Consider the following 24,447-nt stretch of genomic DNA (forward strand, 5'->3'; position numbering starts at 1 on the left):
GTGTGCCTACGTTTGTTACAGCTGAAATCAAGCAGGATTATGGATTTCACCCTTTTTAATGATCACTGGAATAGAAATGGAAAAAAAAAAAATCGAAGGGGAAAAAAGAAGTGGTTAAGGTCAAGCACTGAAAGAAACTAAAAAATTCTAACTGCACTTCAAGTCTCTCTAACCATAACATTTCAAGGAACATCAGTGAAAAGATAAATAGGAGAACAAAAGGTGTATACTACGCAGCAATGAAGTCCTTCCAGCTCCCCTTTGCAGTTATCTCTTGTTTAGATTCTGTACACTATTGCCCCTCTTTGAAGCACAGAGGAAACAGTGCACATATAAAGCTAGAATTAAAAGGCTCCTTAACTCCACCTAAAATTCTCTGTTGATCAAAAGTTTTACAGTGCTGTTACATGAAAAGTCCTGGTTTTATTTTAACAAGGAACTAAATGTTTAATTTTATTCTTCTAGAAAAAGAAAGAAAAATCAATTGGCTGAATGAAGTACTTGACTAGTACAGTGTGTTCAGAAATGATAAACCAATTTGCAATGCACTGTCTATCTTTAGCTACAGCACAGCAAGACATATGCCGAGTGTGATTAAACACAAGTTAACATATGGGGAAAGCATTCCAAATCTTCATGCCCATCTTTCTCTTGGGAGTAAAGTTACACAGCAGGTGACTTGCAAAGACCATGTGTTCAAACATCACTGGCAAGTTTTTTTGCCAAAAGAGCTTTCAGTACTCTATGTGTGTCTGTGTCTCTGTATGATGCGATGCAATGCTATTTCACCGTTTACTGTATGTGAAGTGCTAGTGAATCAAGCTAACAAGAAGTTACACAGTCAAGTTCAAATCAATAGTTTGTCACGGCGGGTACTCCATCACCCTGCACAAACCATTCCATCCTACACGAGAGTATTTCACCTACAAAACTCCCATGAATTAAAGTGAATTCTATCCTTGATGGCACAGAAAAGGTGAGTGCAAAAACGGGAAAGACAGCTAGCAAAAACACAATATTGATTCAATGGCTTCAAGGGATTCCCATAGTTTCCCATGGGATAAGTGCCAAAATGTCTCAGTCTGGTTGTATTTGTCCATCCTTTGTTCTATTTGGAAATCAGAAGGAACAATGATTTGAGCACACGTTCAAGCAGATGTGTGTACTTACCTTCACAATTCTGAAAACTTGAGAGATGTTTCAACACTACAAAGAAATAAAGAAACAAGATTTTGTAGTTAAAAAAAAAAAAAAAAAAAAGAATGGAAACTGCCATTGTCATTATTATTAATCAAAATTATAAACTGGAATTTACCTTCAGAAGTCAGATTAAACTCAGCAGTCACCTTTCCATATATATTATTCAAGCAGCAATAATACATTCCCTGGTCTTTGTTACTGGCTTTAGCTATTGCCAAAGAGACGGGAGAGTCATCCTGGGCACTGGAACAGAATATGTTAATTTTCCACATTAATACTTTGAAAAGATCTTTCACGATTATTCCACATATCTCTCCTCCTGTTCCTGGAATTTCTGTCCCTCACTTAAAAGACTGATGCAAATATGATGCAGGTAGACAAAATATTTTATTTCGCCCTACTTAGAAGCATTCAGCTTATTACGTGTTTCACAACAGATGATCCTACTAAATTCTGAGAGAAAAGTACCTCAATCAAATAAAAAAATAATTAAATCACACCAAAAGGCATTCTAATATTCCTATCAATATCATGGTCAAATATATAAAGTATGAACATATAAAAGCCAAAAAAGTGGTATGCTGTTACTCAATATTGACTCCTGTCCTGGTTTGAGCTGGGATAGAGTTAATTGTCTTCCTAGTAGCTGGTACGGTGCTACGTTTTGAGTTCAGTATGAGAAATACATTGATAACACTGATGTTTTCAGTTGTTGCTAAGTAATGTTTAGTCTAAAGTCAAGGATTTTTCAGCTTCTCATGCCCAGCCAGCGAGAAAGCTGGAGGGGGGCACAAGAAGTTGGCACAGGACACAGCCAGGGCAGTGACCCAAACTGGCCAACAGGGTATTCCATACCATGTGACATCACATCTAGTATAGGAACTGGGAGGAGTGGGGGCGGGGGGATAGCCGTTTGTGGATTAACTGGGCGGCAATCTGTGGGTGGTGAGCAATTGCACTGTGCATCATTTGTATATTCCAACCCTTTTATCATTACTGCTCTCATTTTATTAGTGTTATCATTATCATGATTTGTTTCTTCTTTTCTGTTCTATTAAACCGTTCTTATCTCAACCCACGAGTTTTACTTCTTTTCCCGATTTTCTCCCCTATCCCTCTGGGTGGGAGGGGAAGTGAGTGAGCAGCTGCATGGTACTTAATTGCTGGCTGGGGTTGAACCATGACAACTACTCACAGCTTTCTCTGTTCCTTTGCTTTTTTCAAGATAGGTATTTGCTCTCTGATGTCTGTGTATGCAACTTCACAAATGGATCAAAGGTAGATGTTATTAACAGGGGTGTAATGATATGTGAATGCAGTTACAGTACTTGCAGACCCAAGCTGGCTCTGGAAATAATAAAACCACACTGAAACTGCTATGCCTGAGTCAAAAATCCTCTTAGACTATGAAGGTTTTCACCTGTACCACAGTGGACGTCCATGGAAGTATTTATCAGCAAACCAGATAATCTATGCAGGGATTATGGAGACCTGGCTATTGCATTTTGAAGAGGTTCACATTTCTGAAGTGAATTAGTGAAGGTGTGCACAGTTTCACTGGCGACATGAAGTTTCATGATATTTTGGCACACTGGAGAACTAATTTTTTCCAACAATCATTTTTAAATTAAATTGCTTATCATATATTCATATTACTAGCGATGTGGTTTTTTTTCAAAACACGTTTCCATGTGTTGACAGGTAATAAAAATTCAAAGATTTGTTGCCTAATTTCCTGCAATCACCCCCTATTGAAAGTAAAAGCTAAAATGCACCAAACAGTCCAGATTATGTATTTCTGTAGATTGATGTATATTTCCAAAAGAAGAAATAGTACTTGGGTACACACAAAACAACCAGTTAGATTTTGATTGTCATGGAAGGGAGATTTCCACTGAACTCTGTTGAACGTTTTTGAACTAAAAATTGTAACTAGGAATCTCTCTTACTCTAAATCTCTCATATATTTTACTTTATTTCCAACACTTTGAAATATATTTAACCTATGAAGTTAAAACTCAAATATTTTATGTTATCACAAATTTTATTTGCTAACACTGCAAAAACTGATAAATTTGATGTCTCTGCACTGTTTACTTGTTAAAACACTGCAAAATTATTTAGCAGATAATGATACATATTAATATTACAATGGATATTGTAATACAATAGGCAAAATCAGTATAGTTAAAACAACAAGAATCAGAATTACATGGGAAGTTTAACCAATTCATGCTACTTTTTCTCTCCACTTAAAAGAACATATGAGAAGATGCCTTCCTATAAATCTTTTTCATTTTCACAGAATTGTGCATTCTGATGGAGGAAACATCTTTTCTTTTTTTGCTTTGGGTAATGTTAATTTTGTATTTTTGAAACATTATAAACAGATTGTAACAGCTATGTGATAGGAATGTCATTACTGCTACAGAAGAAAATAACTCATTTCATAAAAATGGAGTTTTAAGAAAAGCTGGAAAAGATCCTGATAAAGGCCTTAAGAAGCTTTCATTTCCACCCTTCTCATTGCACTGCCTTTAGTCACTCAGAGTCAGGTTAATTGGTTGGGTTGAGGGGAGAGATCATGCTTCCTTAAATACAACTCCCACTGTTTAATCCGATCAGCTTCAAGTTCCATTCAGTACCAAATAAGAATTTCAAAGTAGAACCATAGACTCACAGAATGGTTTGGGTTGGAAGGGACCTTAAAGATCATCTAGTTCCACCCCCCCGCCATGGGCAGGGACACCTTCCACTAAATCAGGTTGCTTAAAGACCCATCCAACCTGGCCTTGAGCACTTCCAGGGATGGGGCATCTACCACCTCTCTGGGCAACCTGTTCCTGTGCCTCACCACCCTCATCATAAAACATTTCTTCCTTATGTCCAATCCAAACCTGCCCTCTTTCAGTTTAAAACCATTGCCCCTTGTCCCTGCCACTACAAGCCCTGGTAAAAAGTCCCCCTCCATCTTTTCTGGAACCCCCCTTTATATATTGAAAGGCCGCAAGAAGGTCTCCCTGGAGCTGTCTCTTCTCCAGGCTGAACACCACCAACTCTCTCATCCTTTCCTCATAGGAGAGGTGTTACAGACCTCGGGATCATTTCTGTGGCCTCCTTTGGACCTGCTCTAACAGGCCCATGTCTTTCCTGTACTGGGGACCCCAGAGCTGGACGCAGTGCTCCAGGTGGGGTCTCATGAGAGCAGAGTAGAGGAGCAGAATCACTTCCCTTGACTTGCTCGCCACACTTCTGACAAGTCCAGGATATGATTGGCTTTCTGGGCTGCACATTGCTGGCTCATGTCCAATTTTTTGTCCACCAGTATCCCAAGTCCTTCTCTTCATGGCTGCTCTCAATCCATTTATCCCTTAGTCTATATTGATACTGTGGAACAATCAGGTCAAGCTCTACATTGCATGTTAGTTGTTTCAGCAATTCACCTCCACCACATAAGGACAGACAGCCTCCCACATACTAACCAAGCATGTTTATGTTGCTTGGCTGGGTGCTGAGGTTCAAACTTCATTTGATCTTTTACTGTACTTGAAAGTTGGATGAGACTGGTTATAAAAAGGCTGAGAGAAATTACTGGTGATGGAATGCAAACTGTGGCCAATATTAATGCACCGTGTGAAGATATGCTTCTTAATTACCCTGTTTAAACTTATTTTTTGCACCTATCATACTAATCCTCTTAACAGGTACAAGAGTGAAGCACTGGCATATTTTTCCAAAAGCTATTCAGAAACCACCAGTCTTTCAGAAACATTCACTCACCTTCTCTGCAGTCGAGCTAGTAACTTGGAATCTTTAGTCCATGTAATAGTGGAGTCACCATGAATGTCACCAAATTGACAACATAGCTTAATATTCCCAGAGCAGTCAGGGAACAACTCTGCTTGGATTTTCTTCAGCAGCTTGGGAGCTTGAAACAGAAGAGCCACAGTTTAGGACTAGAAGATAATGATATTGTTTTGGCATTTCAAAGGAATCCCAGAATGATTTGCAGATGTTAAGAATACGAATCTGACAACACTGGTAAATAATTATGATTTCTTCTGATGCAGAAACCAAGGCTACATAATATGGAGGTTTTGAAAGACTGATTCAGTCAATACCCCACACAGTCAATGGAAATATTTTCAATGCAAAGACATCATGTATGTATGGAATAGGACCCAAGGGAAGTTCTAGCCTGAAAAGGCATCAACATAAAATAATTTCTTAATCAAAACACATTCTCTCTGACTAAAGGACGAGTTGGGTTTATCAGTAGAAAAAGACACCACAAAGGTAGAGCATACCATATGGTTACATAATGAGAATTCTTATTAACTGAATATTTGTAACTAGTAGATTTTTTTAACTGATCACAGCCTTTGAGAGAAAAGACTTTTAAGTCCCAGGAGATGCTCAGTCTCCAAGGTGTTCTTGGAACATACCTAACAGGAACTGCCAGGGTGAGATTCTCTGCAAGATGCAGTGATGGCACCATTTCCTTTAAAACACAGCTGGAGGGGGGCACCCACATTTAGTTAGATATTTGCATTTGGTAATGTTAGCGGCCTTTGCTTCCCTCTTCAATTTCAAAGGATTAATTTCCCACCTCTAAAGAAAGTCCCTACCTTTCCAGCCATAGGGCACAGTTCTTTTGCTAAACATTGACCATGACGCAGAACAAATCTGAGAATCACTCAGGTTACAGAAAGAGAACACTTTGCCCAGTCTGGGGAAGGTCCTGATAACCTGGTTCTCTACTAAGACTTGTTTACTGGCTCACAGAATGCTCCAACATCTTTGCACGTGGGCATGGTGTGAGCAGGAGGATGGAGGGTACTTGGAAAGAAAGGGAATCAGCATATACTTAGGGAAAGGTTTTGGGATCATGGCACATCCCTGTGCTAAGTGAGACATCCCTGCTAGATGTAAGGGATGTAAAATGCAAGTTTATGTTTCCTACTGTGTTAATTCTGAGCTGCTGCACTCTGAATGAGCTGGCATGACACATCTCCCTTGGGGATCCCATTCCTGCAATCTAACTTTCCCCATCTAATGCTGAAGGAATGCTGGATCCAACTGGAAGGGTCAAGCACCTGGAATTCACTGCTATGTTTAACTTGTAGCCACTTAAGTCCTTAGGCCTAAGAATCTTGCTGAATCAGGGCTAAAATGACACTGACAGTATGTGACAGAACTGTAAATAGAACTAACAGCTCCAGATGCCCTGCCCTAACCACAGAGTCATCCCTTCTGCAGCTGAAAATAATACAAAAAAGAACACTGAGCATATACCAGACTAACCATACCAATCTTCCCATAATGCTGGGCAAAGGTCCACACAATTCTCTGAAGTACAAATATACATTCATTTCAGTCTAGACTAAAGCAGACCAGAAGCAGGTTAAGAAAATTCAGTCTTATCTGATGCAAGCCTGAATGTTTAAAACATTTTCCAAGCATAGCCTCAGGTACATGGAAAAAGATCAGGCATTTCTCAGTAATTGCAGTTTGCTTGCTCTGCTTTGAAGGAATGTGACTCTCCTCCCACACATTTGGTTCTCTGGCAAAGGACACATCTTCAAACAGAGAAAAGTTTGAGGGTTTTTTAAACGTGATTGGAAAAGTAGAACTCTCACCAGACTGCACTGTAATTAGAATGTCTAAAGAGCTTCATAGTTGTGTAGCTTACCTTTAGTCACTGTTCAGTCTTGCTCTGATCTATTAAATTATTTTATGATGTGAACATGAAATGTAATGTCAAAAGGTAAAAATAAGACCTAGGTCCTTGCAAAGTATCCACAGAAACCACAAATACCTCATCTGTCTAGCTGTTAAGACTACTGCTACTCCTGTCTGCATTTTGTTTTACCTGCTAGCAATCTCCTATAGACTCTGACAAGCAACCTGCATCTCATTTTAATTATATGTTTTCTATGTCAGTTTAATATTGCTAATTTCATCAGTGTCATTTATGACCAACAGTGGTGAAAAGGAATGCAGAACTAGCCATTAGTCATCAGATTGGAGTGCAAAACATTATATTTGTCAGGGGCACCCTACTAATAACAGTAATACTTTGCTAGTAATAAAACCATTTGGTAACAAAGAGAGGGTAACTGCATTTCAGAGCCACAGTGTAGAAGCATAACTGGGAACACAGCCTGTAGGAACATAAAAACATGCAAGTATTGGGCTTGCAGTTGCTATATTGTGTCTAGTTACATGGTACCATTATGCTATACATCCCTGAAAAGTTACTCAAAGGGAAAAATGAAGAACTAACTATTTCAAACAGGTTTAAAAGTTCATAAATTTAATGTATTTGCCAGTTAGGAAAAGGATGTTAGGGAGGGTTCCGCTCTGTGGCATGGGAACAGCACTAGTTACTAACTTCACAGAACTGGAAATTAAAATCAGTGGGGGCAGGACACCTATAGCTGACATGATTTAGACTAAAGGAGGCTTGCAGTGTGTTTAACAAATCTGAATTTTGTACTGTAGCCAGAATGATGGGAAAGGACAGAAATGAAACTCGGTTTTCTCTTACCTTTGCTATCCTTTTTCAAAATTAGTTTCCTCTGCTCTTTTCTATCTTCTTTATGAATCACACCTGCCTCACTCTTCACAGACTTTTTAACACAGCTAGCATCCTTGCCGACATTTCCTCTCTCCTCCAGTCTGGGTTTTTTTGACAGTGTTGCTGGTGGCAATTTCTTCTTGGCTCCAGCAGCTAAATGCCCACTCTTTGCTGTATCTTGTTTACATTTGATGGGCTCAGGCTCAGCAACAGTTGGTGATCTCTGGTAGGGTTTTGACCCTTCTTGATTTCTTAGCCTTTCCACATTGACTGGGAATGGATCATATGTGCTCAGTGCTAAGGAGAACGGCTGAGTTCTGCTGCAGGGTGGTTGATCTCGAAAATACTGGTTGTTCCCTGAATCAACTGATGGCAAATTAACTAAACCACTTACTACACTCTCTGCTGTCATGACTTCCTCATCTTTATCATACTCAGTAGACTTAATTGAATTATCAACCTCTGTTAGCTTGCTGGAAGAGATCAAGCCAGGACAGGACTGCTTAGTGCTAATGTTCATAAACCGTCTCTGAGACTCGGAGCTAATTAAAGTGTGCAAAGGAGACTTCGTTTCAGCTTCATCTGGGTTATATTCATTAGCTCTTTGAATCTCTCGTTTATTTTCACACAAGGCTGCTTTCTTCTTGTTTTCTTCAGGTACCCTATGGAACTGATCCTGCAATGCTTTGCAGAAAGTTTCTAGCGTGCTCAGATTTTCATGTACTTTGACTGCAGTTTGTGTGGATTCAGTTTTTACTTGACTTCCTATGCCAGGACATCCCATTGCTGATATACTGATAAGAAGGCTCTCTGACTGGCTCACAGGTGTGAAGAATGGTAATGTTTCTTTCACAGTCAGTTGTTGGGTACCTGACTGATTACTGATATCTCTAAAATCCTCATTTGCTATGCTGTGGTACTCATTTTGACCCTTTCTAGGTAGTGGGGTACTAACTGATGTTACACTTGCAGAAGCATATGTGTGATTTTTTGAAGAATCTGTTTTTAACTCTTCATCAGACTTGAAGGTGCTGTCAACAAAAAATACATGTTGTTCTGATGTAGTATGAGAGGAAACTCCAGTCTGACTCTGTGAAACATGACTAACTCCTGAGTCACAGGAAGTTTCAGCCCTTTGTTCATCACCTATGCAAATCTCTCTGTGTTCTTCTCCTGGTTTACATGGTTCATATCTGGGCACTTCTACATAAAAATCTCTTAGAAGTGGATCCCCAGAAGAGGGAGTGAATGCCACTTCTCGTTTTCCTATTTCTCTCTGTTGGTCTATATTTTGGGGTAGATTCTTGCATGTTATGGTTTCAGGAGTCTTAATTAAATTAGGCAATTGCATTACATAATTGTATTGCTGTGCATTAGCAACAACCTGAAAATCTTGACAGTCATTATTTTTTGAAAGATGATAACTGTCAGAATTAGTGTCATTTTGTGCATTCAAGTCTGAGTGATTTCCTTTTTCTTGCAAATTCTCTTCGTAACTTTTATGTATGGTGTTAACAGAAGAGTGTTCTTCATGTGTAAACCGACTGGTATTTTCACAGGGGAAAATCTCTTTCTCTTCAGGGAAATAAGATAATTCTTCTTTTGCTGGATAACAGCCTTTAAAATGACACCCTTTACCAGTTACAGACTCATTTATCAAGGATATGTTGTGCTCAGTATGAAATAATTGTCCAATTGTCCCATGAGACTTATCTGACACATAAGCTGGGTTTTCTTTGTCACATGCTAAGTTACCACTGTGAGCATTTTTTAATCTTTGAGGAGAATCTGCATCACATGTTTGGGAAGCATTATTAATGGTAAGCTTTCCTTCCTGAGCAACAGTCATTTGAATGGATCCATTACTGTCAGTTAACGTTTGATTTGGCTTCTGCTCCAAGCACTCCTCTGTATTTAAGATGATACTATTTGCTGAAACACAAATGGATGGTGTTTCCGTTTTATTTCCAGTGCTAGAATCTAGACATATACCATCTGTTTCTACCACTTGTGCAAGACATATGTTTCCTATGGATGCACTGTTACATACTTCATCTGTTTTAAGTAGGGTATTAGAAACATTGCAGTCATCTTTCTCTGTTCTTTGTCTACTAGCTTGTTGTGTAATAGGTTCCTGCTCTTCTATCACATTTATTGGCAAAGGATGATCAGAACAGGTCTTCTGTACAAAGTTCAGTTCTGTGATTTTGGTATCTGTCGGCCTAATTTCTAAGCTTGTGATCCCCTGGTTTTCAAAAGCGATTTGATAGTCTGAGTCATCTTCATGAAGAAGTTTCCAGAGCTTGTCATGCACTGCAGATATATCAGCATCTCCTTTGCACCCAGGTTCTCCAGATTCCAGGACTGACTTGGGATTAGCTTCAAACATAGATTCAGTACATGATAGACTGCAGAGAATATCTGTGTCGTTGCTATCGTGTGAGTCAAAACTATACCTTTGCTCTCCCTCCCTTGGCTCATCACATAGTTTTGCAGAAGACAGAACAGCACATAAACATTCTTGTTTATCAGGAACAGAGTCTGTATCCCATAAAGGAAAAGGCGAAACATCATTCTTTGATTTGTTGCTGTTACTAATAATATTAATTCCTTGTTCACAGAAGACTTGTTGGTGACAACTTTCTCTCTTATCACAAGGGGCATGGCGTTGAGAATAGGTCTGTAAATTTGCATTTTTTGCTTGTAATGTGTTTTCAGTACAGAGCATTTCTGAAGCTGGATGGATGGATCTTGCATTCTCACAAGTCATGAAGATGCCTTCCTTTTCTGTTTTGGGCTCCATACTTAGTCTCTCACAATTCTGGGTGAAGATTTTAAGATCAGCACCTTGATTCTACAAAGAAGAAAAAAAGAGAAATTCAATTAAAAATTAGAATTGCTGCTTGACAGAGGCGAACTAGAGTCCTGGCTTGAAATGTACCTAATTTTTTAATTTTTTTTTTTAAATATTCATCAACAGTCAAGTTTCTGACTTGTAGCTATCAGCCTAATGGATTGAAATCAAACTTCTGGGTATTAATAACCTTGAATCCTGGTGAGTTTCAGATCTGGATCCAAATGCTGAGAAAGATAAAATTTAATCAAGATTAAGATCAATGACTGATATAGTCCAGCTAGATAAGAACAGTTAAAATAAAATAAAATAAACCAAACCAAATATAAAATAAATCAGTCATATCTATGCCTTTTGCTAACAGTCGGAGTGTCCCACCATACTTATGTAATTATTACATAATCCAAACTGATGAGTTTCTGGAACTACCCAGACTAGTTTTGGGGAGCTTGCCTTCCCCTTTGCTTCCATCATGGGCATTGTTACCTTAAGTTTCGCAAAGATGCTTTCTTAATATGTATCAGTCTTGAAAAGTTTCAGAGAATGCACCCCACATCCGCCATGCTACGTACTTCAGAACAAGACTCCAACCAAGAAATGAACATCTCTAGGTCATTTTTAAGCCGTCTTTGAAATTTGTCTTTGGTCACCTCTGACCCCTTGAAGTGACAAGTCCTGCTTCAAAAGGGAGTGCCAGAGATCATTCCAGATCTTGCCTCTGTCCAAGTGGTAATGAATTGCTCAATATAAGGCATGTTTAGCCGTCCTCTAGCAAAGAGACATGCATTGCAACCTTACTGGTACTGCTCGGAAAATTGGGGCAGGAAATAACAATCCATATTCCTCCTGCATATCCTTTATTCTTCTATATCAAAATACTCCAAATTGTCACTTTATGTAGAAACAATCTATTCCTCAATTCAACTAAGCCAAACTGAACTTAATTTATGCAAGGAGTGCAGACCTTATTAAAGAGAACAACTGGCTGATATTTGGGCTTACAAGGGATGAAGAAAGTGCTGCCATCTCCCTGGCATACGAAATCCGTTAAACTGTTCAACATTCCCCTCAGACCTGAGCTTTCATGCTTCAATTCTTGTTCTGGAGTCCCTGCCAAGCTTTTGCTCTCCAGGATTTTGTCTTGTCCTCTCCAGCACTAAATAAATTCCATGGAGGTGGTGAGCATGTTTCACCCAGAGCAAATCATAGATGGAGAAGCCTAGGATTTTTTACTAGACAAAAATACATTGTCTCCTAAATGAATTATACTTTATGCTTTTGGTTACCATCAATTTGCCAGAACAATCTGTAAAAGTAGAGAGCAATTTAGCAGTCAACCTTTGAAAAAATATATTTACTTTCAAATAGCCATTAACAGGATGCAACAACATGGACTTCATTAAGTAGTTTGCACATTTGACCATGTATCTTTCTAGTGGCTGTCTGAAGCTTTGCACCTACTCCCAGCAGAAATGAAGAAATATTTAAAAACATCAGACTGAGTTTAAAAAACACCAATATTTGTAGACATTTTTCATTTTTTAGCTTTTATCCAGCCACAAACTCAACTTCGTAACTATTTTGGGTTGGTTTTTTTCCTCCTGAGTCCCAGTTCCATCCATAGTTATTTGTTAACTTGATGCACTGGATGGCTGAAATGAACAACTAGGATACATAATGGGTGAGTCCTCTGGGTTAAAGCAGAGATGTAAATGTGTAATGAGTACTGGCAGACACATAATTCAGAGAAGCGATTCTGAAAAGAAGCAAGTGTTGTTACTTAGTGAAGGATATGTAATGAAGGATTTCCCATAAGTTGCTGTGTGCTCAGGTAGAGGCAGGGGCTGCTCAGACACTAGGTTCTTAGTTTCCGTAAGTTCATGGTAAAAGGATTACCGGCTGTAGTAAATATTGCTTTCCTTTGCTGCAAAAGCCACCCACTTCAGCTGCAACTCCTTTCATCCTTTCTGTTTCTCCATTCAGCTTGAGTAGGATGTGGAGTTGACTACATGCTGTGGACAATGGGGAAGGAAGAGATACAGAAAACTTTTGTCAATGCCTTTAACTGCTGTTCCCACCCCAAGCACCATGCAGTTGCCACCACACTGTCTTCAAAACTTCCTGGCCAGTGCATACTTACCTAGAAACCTGAGCCTAGAAACCTCAGCTCCACAACTGCAGTACCCTCTGATTCCAAATGCCTTGGTCTCCCACTCAAGTCTGCTCTGCAGGAGAAGATGCCAGACTCTAGGTCTTTGAGTTTAGACACACAGCTTCTCTCAAGTCAAGGGGGATGTGAGCCTGGATGTGTCTCAACAGTCAGTTCCAGTTTGCTTCTCAGTCGGTTCTGAGCATTTTGTCTGAGCCTAGTGCTCTTTTTGCCACTTCCACCTCCCCCTCAAACCTCTGGAAAGCAGAGTTTATTTGTTCATTCCTGTCCACTACAGCCTCAAACACAGCTTTTACTAAAACCTGTGGAATTTTTGCTACGCATGTTAGACATATGATCAGTCAGTCCCTACCTGCTGTTGGTATGAAACTGAAAATAGACAGCTCTCTCATGCCCACTGGAAAGCGAGCTGATTATTTCAAGAACCCTTTTATCTATGTAATCTGTGTGTCTGTCCATGTTGGCATCTGTCTCAAGCATTTATAGACATGCAGCACTGTAGAGTCTAGACACAGATTCTGATGACTGGAAAATAAATACAATGACAAAAGAGGGCTTGTAATGGAGTGCCTTGCCTTGCATTTGACAAAAGTAGGTCTGAAAGCAGAATGCAATTTGAAGCCTCGTAGTGACACATTTATTAATTTTTAATTTATATTTACCAGGGATATGTGCTCCTAGGGTATGTGGTAATCAGCTCCATGTTATTTTTGTTTGAAAGTACTTACATCCAAATCCTTTAAACACGGTTTAGGAAACCCTGCTGGCTTGAACTTTGGTATTTTCTTAGGTTAGATTTATTTCAGTGTGCTGGTTTTGGCTGGGATAGAGTTAACTTTTTTCATAGTAGCTAGTATGAGGCTATGTTTTGGATTTGTGCTGAAAACAGTGTTGATAACACAGGGATGTTTTAGTTACTGCTGAGCAGTGTTTACACAGCGTCAAGGCCTTCTTCTCACACCACCCTGCCAGCAAGTAGGCTGGGGATGCACACAAAGTTGGGAGGGAAGACAGTTGGGACAGCTGACCCCAACTGACCAAAAGGATATTCCAGACCATATGACATCATGCCCAGCATATAAAGCTTTGGGAAGAAGGAAGGTGGGGGACGTGCGGGGTTATGGCATTTGTCTTCCCAAGTAACTGTTACACATGATAGAGCCCTGCTTTCCTGGAGATGGCTGAACACCTGCCTGACTATGGGAAGTGGTGAATTAATTCCTTGTTTTGCTTTGCTTGCGTGCATAGCTTTTGCTCTACCTATTAAACTGTGTTTATCTCAACCCATGAGTTTTCTCACTTCTACTCTTCTGATTCTCTCCCCCATCCCACTGGGAGGGAGTGGGCAAGTGGCTACGTGGTGCTTAGTTGCCAGCTGGGGTTAAACCATGACAGTCAGCTAACACAGTCCTAGAACTATTAATCTTGATTTGTTTTTTTGTTCCCTGTTCTCACAGAAGTTTTCTAGGATTTAATGCCATACAGTTTAACAATTGCTTCACTTACTGGACAGTCTGCTTGACTCCAGGGGTGATGAATGTTTAACAAACTAGGGAATTGAATTACATGAATGCAGTGGAACAAGCAATTTTAATTTGTGTGTGTGTTACAAACTGCCTAGTGCATGATGACAGAAAGATGAAATCACAGTTCTGTATTTAAACTCATACATGAAATATACAGTCCATGTACTTTCATTATAAAGCCATGGTTACTGTGAATAAAGGAGGTATAAGCAGGTAAGACCCATTGTGTTCCAAAGCCTGACAGGAACAATTAAATGAAAAGCAAAGAAGGACCATAGGGAGTTAAGTGAGCACTTTTGTCACCTCTGAGTTATGGAAGTAAACAGGGGAGAGCATGGGGAAAAGAAGAAGAAATTTAAAAGCATTCTACTTCTTCATGGCAATCTGGTATCAAGAACATTTTCATCTGACAGTCCCTGTGGAGGTCTAGAAGACACAGATGACCAAACTGATGACCTACAGACCTGCAAAATGTTTTACAGGTGAAGTGAGCTTCCCCCACGATGTTTCAAGTCACCTCTTGAAACACGTCTTTAATGTTTCAAGTCACCTCTTCAAGTCACCAGGAACCAAGTAACAGCACCTGATCTGTGGTCTCAAATGTTATGGTGAAACTGATCTGCACTTTCAGACCAAGCTGGGCTGGTTCATTTTGAGGTCTGGAGATCTCCTATTCAATCTACTATACCACCCAACTTAGTGGTCAACAAGTTAAATTTTTTACAGTTTCTTTTAATGGTTTTACTGCCATGCTACGCTTGTAGAGTGCTGAGTAACTATGCAAGCTATGCATAAGTTTAAATCAGGACTAGATAAAAAAATTTAATTTTCTGAAAACAAAGCTCTGGCTCCGAAAGCCATTGACTCTCTTGTGGCAATAAAGAGAGATCCCTTTGTATTGTCTAGTTGCCTTGCACCCTACCTCTTGTTTTGGTATTTGCACTCAGTATCCCATATCACTCTTGTTTTTAGGAGTTGCAGTGGATCCCATTTTCATGGGAATGACAGCTTCTCTGAAGTTAAAAGAGATCCTTTCTGGATCTGACTGGCTCTTAAGCTTGGCAGGCTGTGTGCTGTTCAGTGATTGGCTTTAACACTGAATTAACAAGCAATAGCAAATACTTGGGGTGCATTCTAAGAAATGGTGTATAGATTGGCTGTGCTTCAACACATATAACTGCATCAATAGAATGCAATCCTACAGGTGCTCTGGTTCCAGACTTGTGCCTCGGTTGAAACTGACCCCAAGTCAAAGACAGCAGTTACTTGTTATATAAAAGTAAACTTCAGTCTGGTGCAGCCTGTAGTGTGGTCATTTTTAATTTTTAGCTTGTTTTATGATTTTTAAGAGAAAATAATTCAGCCTGTGGAACATGGTGAATTGATACTCTGAGATCCATATTTACAAAACAGGAAAAACAGCACAGGAAGCCTGACTGGGAAGGACTGTTGTTGTGTTCAGAGGGAAGTTTAGGTAATTACCTCCATCAGTCATTGTTCAGGCCATCTAATAAAACCATCTGCAGAGAGGCCAAACGATATCAGATACTAAGGAGACTTGGGCAGTTCAAGAACCTGAACAAAATACAATTAGTATCATATCTGGGAGGGTTTCATTAAATAAATACTTGATTCTTAAGGAGAGTTTTCAATGTATGAGGCATGGGAATATAGCACTTGAGCAAGCTGTGTTATTTAATTTCATTACTCATCTGGAAGAAGAAAGAGTCAGCACACATGTAAAAACAGCAAGTGCTAGCTTCTGGAACAGCAAAAAGGAACCCAAAGACTACACAGACCTAGATGGCCTGGGAGTGCTTCCAGTTCCTGGGACCCAGTACACTCTGCAGCCACATTCCAGTCCCATTTCAAGACAAGGTCTGGGCTCTTGCTGGTCCCTTTTTCACCCTGGTTTCCATTCAAAGAAGGAGCCATTGCATCTCAACTGGTGATCCACACATACCTCATATACAGACAAACAAAAAACCCCTATGAATCTGAGCAGGAAATAAAACAAAATTAGATTTGGAAAAAAACAAAGTAATGCACTTGGGAATACACTACGTAACATGCTAAGGGGAAAGGTATCAGAGGTAAACTATGCTGCTGACCAAGGCATATAGGTAACAGAGGGAAAAAATTAAATATGGCAGGTAATAATAAGGTCAATGGAGGTTGTGGTATAATACAGGAGCGGAGCTACAATTTCCTCTCTTCATGTCTCAAATGTCACAACAAATAATGTTCAGAGACTTATTAAAAGAATAAATGATATAATTCCAGATAAAATATTTTGACAGAGTGAAGGTTAAACAGAAACACAAGTGCAAGTGCTTTGATTTGGAAGTAAGGCAAAATTGAAAAAATATATTTCTGCTCTGCAGAAACTCTATGCTGTTAGCTAGAGTCAATAGTGAAATTGGCACTATCTTTACTTATAAGTATTTCTTGATAACAAAACTGACAGGCACATCATAATTATCTCCTAAATAAATATATAAAGCTGGGATCTTCAGAATACGACAAAACATTAAAGAAAGCCAAATACATTAGGCTGTGATAAAGCAAAGAACAAAAATGCAGATAAATCACCTTACTGCTGTCTGATAAAAAGGTATGAGTAAAGCTGGAGTTAATATGACCCTTTTGCACATGATTTTTATAAATGCACCTCAGAGCATCATAAGAATCTTCACAGTATAATCTGAGTTAGCTGCTGTTCTCTGCTCCCTTTGCCGTACCTGAGAAATGGACCATCTTCACCCAATGTGACAAAGTTTGTTTCAGAACCGAGTGATAAGGTGTCACATTCACATGCTAACAAACTCAGTAGGCAAGAGTTAAGGCTATTCTAGTTCTCTTTCCCTACCAAATGTAGGGATAAGTTATACATGAGTCTCTCACTTCATCAGCTGAACCATTTCTGTTAATGAAAGCAAGAAGTTCATCTCCGAAATGAGATGGTTAATTTTACCTCACGGTTTCTCACTGCTTTTTAAGAGGAAATAGTTTAGCAAGGTAATTCTCCCTGTAAATAAAGTCTCCATGTTACACTTATATCCCTCAGTTTGTACAAATGGAATGTAACAAACAATCCCTGGAATACAGACAGTAAGCATATCACTGCCTCTGGATCAGAACTCCCTCAAATCCACCACGTTTGGAACTGGTTTTAGTTTACACTGTTCTCCAGCAGTAGTTGAGTGGGTCTTTCTATTTCCCTGTTTCACGCAATGCCACTCAAATTCCTCTTCCCTCTGCTTTAACACTCTGCTTTAAATGGCACACCTGCCTTGGATTAGCTTGAATAACTCAATATCTGTAGTTATTTCAACTGCTCTAGACAGATGAAACAAAAGACATGAACTATATTTTATCCTGCAGATGCTTACTGACAGGCACATCCTGCTAGCATCCTGCTATTCCTGCTGAAGAGGCAGAAAAAGAGGAAGTTAAGTAAGAACCATAGTATTTCAAAGGACAGAAAGCAAGTTCTCTGCCTTTGACAACACAGAGCAATAGGGTGACCATGCACAGCCGTCATGGGTCCACACTCTGAAGTGGTAAGGATTTTCCAACTGATGTTTTTTTTGTTTGTCTCCCAGGAAAGATTGCAGCCATCTATAACACAGGTGACAAAATGGGTCGTTACCTGCCAGTCCTAGGGTGGATCAACAAGCAGGATTGGTATCATAACCTGCATGAGCTCTAGTTACTCAGACTAGGACTCCTCTGTTTGCTGTGATGCAGAGCTCCCCCTCCTTAACATGCTGCTCAGGTTCAGACCATTCCCTGGGAACGTTCAGCCCCCATCTCAGCCAGGCTCAGAGCAAAAGTCTGAGACAAGACCACCTTTTCAACTGAATGTACCAAACACTCTAGCCCATTAGAAAGGATGAGGTGTAGCCTCTCAAGCTCTCCTGTTGGATCTGTGGCACATTGTATGAATATAATATTCAGAAACAAAGCATGCTAACTACTTGATGAAGAGTTATTCTGCACCCAAGGACTATTGAAGTATTTTATACAGAGTGCAAAACTCACCAATGAAGTGAAAAACTTTGAGAAATAAGAGATCTAATTTATGCTAAGATTCAAAGTTGAAGGAGATTTGGATCCCAGCTTCCTCATAGGAAACTGATGTAGGCAGTTTTTTCAAAATTCCAGCAGAACAACTGTAAGTGGTGGCAAGTTGCACCAAGAGGGAGTAAAAATACATGTCTCATAAAAAATTATACCTGACCACGTTTTGAGCTCAGATAACCAGAAATATCTTCCCTTTTTTTCAGCAACTGTTCACTCAAATGAGACAAGAGGCAGAGATGTACTTTAAAAACATTTGAAGGAAAAATGAAACAACTGTAAGCTGATTGAAATTTATGTGTTGGGCATGCACAGTAATTCTTACTCATTACTCTCATTACTATTTTGGAACAGAAGTTCTCACCTATTTTGCATTCAAAGCCAGCCATTAAACCAGTTCCCATCCAACAGCTGTTTACTGGCCTAAGTGAAACCATTTGCTGGGTTTCAATCTAACTCCTTATGGGCAGAGTTAACCCGTCATAACTGTTCTGACACCCTTTCAAACAGTGTCCTTTGGCTCTTCCTTTGTTGTACAACCCAGCTCCTTCTTCCCCTCATACCTCTCCACCCTTTTTCCACATCTTTCTGCACGTTGCTCCAAAGACACATACACATACACCCTTCTTTATGACAGTGTTGGAGTGCAGTGCACATGACCAGCACCTGCATTTGTTTACTAACTGCAGAGCAGGAAACTCTAAACTTAAGGGTGCCCCAGCAACGAAACACTAAATCACACTTCATTACACATGGCAGCTTCTAGGACATCACACGCAACAGCAGTAGCCCAACAGATGAACAGCTTCATTGGCCTATGCAGTCCTTGCAATTTTGGCTACCCTGGAATCTAACAAAGCAGAGGTATAAGGTGCTAGACAAAATACTTTTTGTGCACAACCAGATCACCCGATTACTTGGAAGTTCTGTGTCATTTCTGCTTTTCTCCTTTTTGTACAATAACATTTAAAATTATCTAGAAGTGATGTAAATTTATGTCAGGAAGGTCAAATCGAGTACCTCTCAAATTGTATGCGAACTGGCTGCTCTCACATGAGCAAAACCAAAATAGTGGCAGGATGAACAGTAGATCTAATCAGCAGGAAGAAAAATGCTCTAGAAATATACAAACACTGCATGCCATTCTTCCTGAAGTATCAGTGTAAACATTAAATATTTTGCTTATGCCCTGGAATTTCTCTGAACCTGCCAGTTCCAGCAGGACTTCACCAACATTGCTGGCATTTGGCAGGCCACAGACATGGGCTCTGTAATTCAGGAGTGACACCAGTACCTTGTGCTGAGGGTGCTGGCTGAACACTAAACAGGGACTGGCTGACATTATGAATGACATAATGCAAAACTGAAGCCTCCTGGCTCTCTGTACAGTACGTACTATCATACAGCTGGCACAGTTGGCTTTTAGGACCTATTAGTAATTAAGCTGCTTTGAAGTATTAGATAAAGAATTTTATCTGGGGCTAAACCATGAGGTCATGAGAGGAGTCAGGAGCCTCCCACCTTGACCATCCAATGGAAGGAGAAGTCACCCAGAGCAGCACTTCCTGCACAAGACAGACTGCAAAGGTTGTTCCAGTTAGAGGCAACTTGGCACTGAGGGGAAGTGTAAATCCTTGGGTAATTAATGCTGTGGTTCTGTGGCTGCTATGTACCTCTCAGCAGACCTGATTCACCACATGGAGAGGGAAAATACAACACTCATCAAAAGCAGATGGCTGTGGTTTTTGCTACAGGTCCCTCACATTGCTCCCAGCAAATCTATCTCAAATGCCAGGCTCCAGCTAATACCACAGTGCACTTTTATGTAAACCTGTGTGCAGCAATAGGAGGTTGAATCTTTCTTGCCTTTCTTAGGTTACACAAGCAGATTGCTGAGGAGTTTCTGGCTTACTACATGGGAGCTGTGAGAAGCTGTCCACATTTTCCTTGTGCTATAAAGAGTAGTTTCCAAATGGGATGCTTTTGTTTGGCTCATTTTCAAGACCACATAATTTTGAACATACACCTAAATTTCATCTTCATTCATGTGTGTTTAAAACCAGGGGTTTGGTTTGTGCTCATCTCTAGCCCTTTTGTGTACACCGATACTTCTGTCCTACTTATTTTTATCTAATGTAAAGTTTTGGTCATGGACACACAAACAGAAGAAATACATACTGGCTCCAGGTAGCAAGAGTCTAACTAGCCAATCTGAAATTTGACCATGGCACTTACAGTAACATAACAGCTGCTCTTTGCTAAGAAGCTTCTGCAATTTAAATTACTGTAATGCACTGGGAAAAAAATGAAACAATCCCTCTTGCAAACCACAATAATACCTACTGTCAAGAAATTCTCAGTAGGTTAATTTCAATAGGGGGGTGTTCCCCATCATAAGAACACTATGGGATGCTAAAATGTGACTGAATTTTATCTGCTATAAAAACAGAGAAACCTATGGACGTTTTTCAGGCAGAAGAATTCAGTGATTTCTGACTGCTTAAGACACCTCAGTGGCTAGATTAAAGTCAGTCTACTACCCAGAACTGGGAGACATTTTTGCTTAAATAATACAGATGAAGAAAAGTATGTGGAACTGGAAAAAACTTGTATTTGTTTGTCATAAATGGGTTTTCTTTTCTGTGCAATTAGCTACACACTTTCAAATCAGTAAAGTCAGTGATCGGATTATTCATGATTGAATACTCATACATAGGTATTTCTATATCTTAAGTCTTTACTATGTGAAATAAAAAGTATGATCCAATTCTCTCACTTATGAAAACTGGTGGAACATCATATCAGTCTGTACAACTATACTGATGTCCCCAGATGATTTCCTACCAACAGCATAAAATATGCAAGTACATGGAAAGTACCCTTTGGGTTTTTAATTTTTAACTGTTTTTTTACATTTCAGCTGAAATATCTGACTCTTTCATTGTTTTATTTTTAAAAAGCAAAGCTCCATTCACCTCTGTAACATGAACTCTCTGGATTAAATTTTCCTCCTTGTTATAAATTCAGCGCAAATCCCTGTTGATTTGTTTCAGATTTCCAACACCATAAGTGGATGACAATTTTGTTCATTGAGTATAAACTGAAAAGAAAGTAAGTCAAAACATTCTCTGCTCACAATAGGTATTTGAAAAACTTTCTGCATTGAAAGAAACATTACTTTGATAAGACCTGTGCAATAGCCTCCATATCGGATTTCCCTATCCAGCTGTCCAGAGTCCCATTAGTGCCTCTTACTATTATCAATCTTACTCTATAATTAGAACAGCTTATGGTTTATTTGGGCCTTTTTCAAAACTAGATTTCCTTCCCAGCCGTAGCTGTCATTCAGAAGTACATGAATAGTATCTTTCAAAGTAATTTACATTTTACATTATTTTGTGACAAACAGGAGTAAAATGCATTTAAATCAGTAGAGCAGCTCTTTCTATTAAATGATAAACATTTTACTTACCCTGGGTGAGACATTTTCATTTGGCATCTGATTTTGCTCAGGCAGGCCCCAAGTCCTTTTCCTTTCCCGGCGACAGTCTTTATCTGCCTCTTCTGTATGACACAAACCAGCCTGCATTTGCAAGCTTTCTGTCTCCTCAGGGATTTGTGTTGAAATTACACCTTCCTGACTGGAAGCACTGGATTCCCTAACCTCTGCTGTAGTCTGAAAAGATTGTCCTATATTACTTACATATCTGCAAAGCTCTTTAGGGTTTAACAACTTTAAAAGGTTTCTTCTTAGACTTTCTGTTAAGGTACAGACAGCATGCCTTGCATTTTCTTCTGGCAAATTTCTTCTCCCCTCCTCTAGCAGCAATGAGCCTTCCCCCAGCAAGTCCTTGTCTGTACTGTTTTCTGTCATTGTCTCTGAAGCCTGATTTGTCAAAGAAGAACCTATGCCACTAGTAGAGGAGTCCACTTTGGGATGTGTATTATCCTTGTTCTTTGATTTGTCAGTTGAGAAACCTCCAGCTGAGTGGCCACTTCCATTATTTTCTTCTTCAGTTCCGGGATGGTCATTTTCAATGGCTGCAGATGCAACAGGCACTTTATACTTTTCTTTGTCTTTCAAACTGGTGCTTTTATCTCTGTGTCCAACAGTGAGAGTCATCTCTGTCTGCAAAGTTGACTGGCTGTATATAGAGGGGTCTCTCCTTACATTTACTCCTTTGAATTTTGAGTGATGACCACAGAAGCCAATGGTGGCATCCATAGGCATAGTGTTATCTGACACTTGGAACAGACAAGGCATTTCACTAAGGAAGTAAGCACACCCATCACAATCCTTACTCAGTTTTAAATCATCTTCATCATCACTTTCTAATAAAAATTGTAATTTCTTTTTCCAGATTTCATTTTCACGCAATGTCAGCACATCAGAACATTCAAAATACTCTAGGTCATCATCAGAAAAGTCATCACTTACACTTGGAACTTTCTCTGCATAAATCTCCAGAATAGTGGCAGAATTTTCAGAATCATCTTTTAGAAAATAATTTTGATTTACTATGGGAGTATCTGCCTGCTCACTGAACAGGGTGTTCATGGTTAGAGGTCTACCGAGCTCAGTTTTTTTACATGCCTGGATATCTGCCAGAGACTGAGCAGATACAGAGTCTTCCGTGTTAAGGCAACAGTTGTCTGTGCGATAAGTGATTACATTTGTAGGGTGGGAATGCACCTGTCTGCTGCAGTATTTCTCTGCTTTTCCAGCAGTGACACTGCCCATACTGTTAAAATGAAGTAGGTCATCACCATTCTCCGACAAATCCCTTAGGCAGGAAATATTGTCCTGGGTTTTAAATACATTTTTTACATCCAAGTTGTCTTCCATGTTAGGCAAGTGTCTGTGGGATTTGTCAAATGGGGACAATACTTCTGCTTTTCTGAGATTCTCACGCAGTAAACCACTGATTTTGGAAGAGTCAGAATCTGGTGAAATCAACATGGGGTCACCCTCACAGGTGTAATTCTTGTGTTGTGCAAAATGTTTCTCTTTCCGCTCATTTTACCCTGAAGTGTCCCACACTGTCATTTAGGTCAACAACGAATTCTAGGGAAGTTTGGGGGTTTGTGTCTGATTCCAGTTCAACAAAAGTAGAACAGCAGGTCATTCTAGCTGTCAAACTGTTTCCAGGTACTGTTCAATAAAGTGCAGATCTTGCTCTGCGCACCTGCAAATAAAAGAAACCTGAAGTTTAAAATTACTTCTAAAATGGTTATACCTATTTTCTCAAAGGTGGTCCATTGACACATAGTTGCAAGCATTTTCAAAAAAAAAGAAATCATTATTTAAAAATCAAGATCAAACTTTAAAGCAGTAACTATAACCCAGCTATCCATGCAATGACACTTAATGGCAACACATTATAACTGTCCAGAGTAATTCGTGCTAGGAAAACAAATTCTTAAGGATGCGTGCACATACATGTAGCAGCACAAAATAGGCTTTAGCACACGTTGTTTAGACATTTCTAAATGCAAACAGTAATCTGCAGATGATGTAAACTTTCACGTGTGCATGAATTCTACAGGTACCAAGTACCTGCTATTTTGGTAGTCACATTGGCACAACAGTAGGCTATTCCTTGAATTGGCATCATAGGGACATAAATTCCAAAATCTGTTTTTAGAAATACCTGGATCAGTATGGTTACATTTTGTAAGGCTATTTCTGTTTAAAGCAATTCTATTGTACTTTAGCTTGATGTTTGTAATTTCTGTGGTGACAGAACAATGAAATAGGGCTGGTTAGCTTCAACTTCCTATTCATACTGTCTTACTTTCAAACAGCTGTGCAGTAGCAAAATGGCATGGCAATGCAGAATTTACATAAAAACAAAGTGAAATACACCAAAAGGCTTCCATTAGCTGAATATAAAGAAATATGGAATCATCTCTCCCTTCTTGTAAAAAAGCCTTGTTTCCTAAGCATTCCCAAATCGTAGGATTTTATATACTTGAGACATTTTTGTATACTACTAGAGGCACTCTGGGTCATTCTTCACCATAGGGTACCCAC

The 24,447-nt window shown here is 39.4% G+C and overlaps 1 protein-coding gene across 1 annotated transcript in view; it reads right to left on the reverse strand.

Annotated features, from left to right (window-relative positions):
* ALPK2 (alpha kinase 2) overlaps positions 1-23,373 on the reverse strand; it is a 38,845-nt gene extending 15,472 nt beyond the window's left edge. The window contains exons 1-5 of the mRNA XM_049795983.1: positions 21,886-23,373; positions 7,751-10,634; positions 4,981-5,128; positions 1,316-1,443; positions 1,171-1,206 (exon numbers count right to left, since the gene is read on the reverse strand). Of these exons, the coding sequence (XP_049651940.1) occupies positions 1,171-1,206; positions 1,316-1,443; positions 4,981-5,128; positions 7,751-10,634; positions 21,886-23,373 (4,684 nt within the window). The remainder of the gene's footprint in view (positions 1-1,170; positions 1,207-1,315; positions 1,444-4,980; positions 5,129-7,750; positions 10,635-21,885) is intronic.
* Positions 23,374-24,447: the final 1,074 nt, after the last annotated feature.

Source organism: Accipiter gentilis, chromosome Z (genome assembly GCF_929443795.1).
Source record: "Accipiter gentilis chromosome Z, bAccGen1.1, whole genome shotgun sequence".
Lineage (NCBI taxonomy): Eukaryota > Metazoa > Chordata > Aves > Accipitriformes > Accipitridae > Astur > Astur gentilis.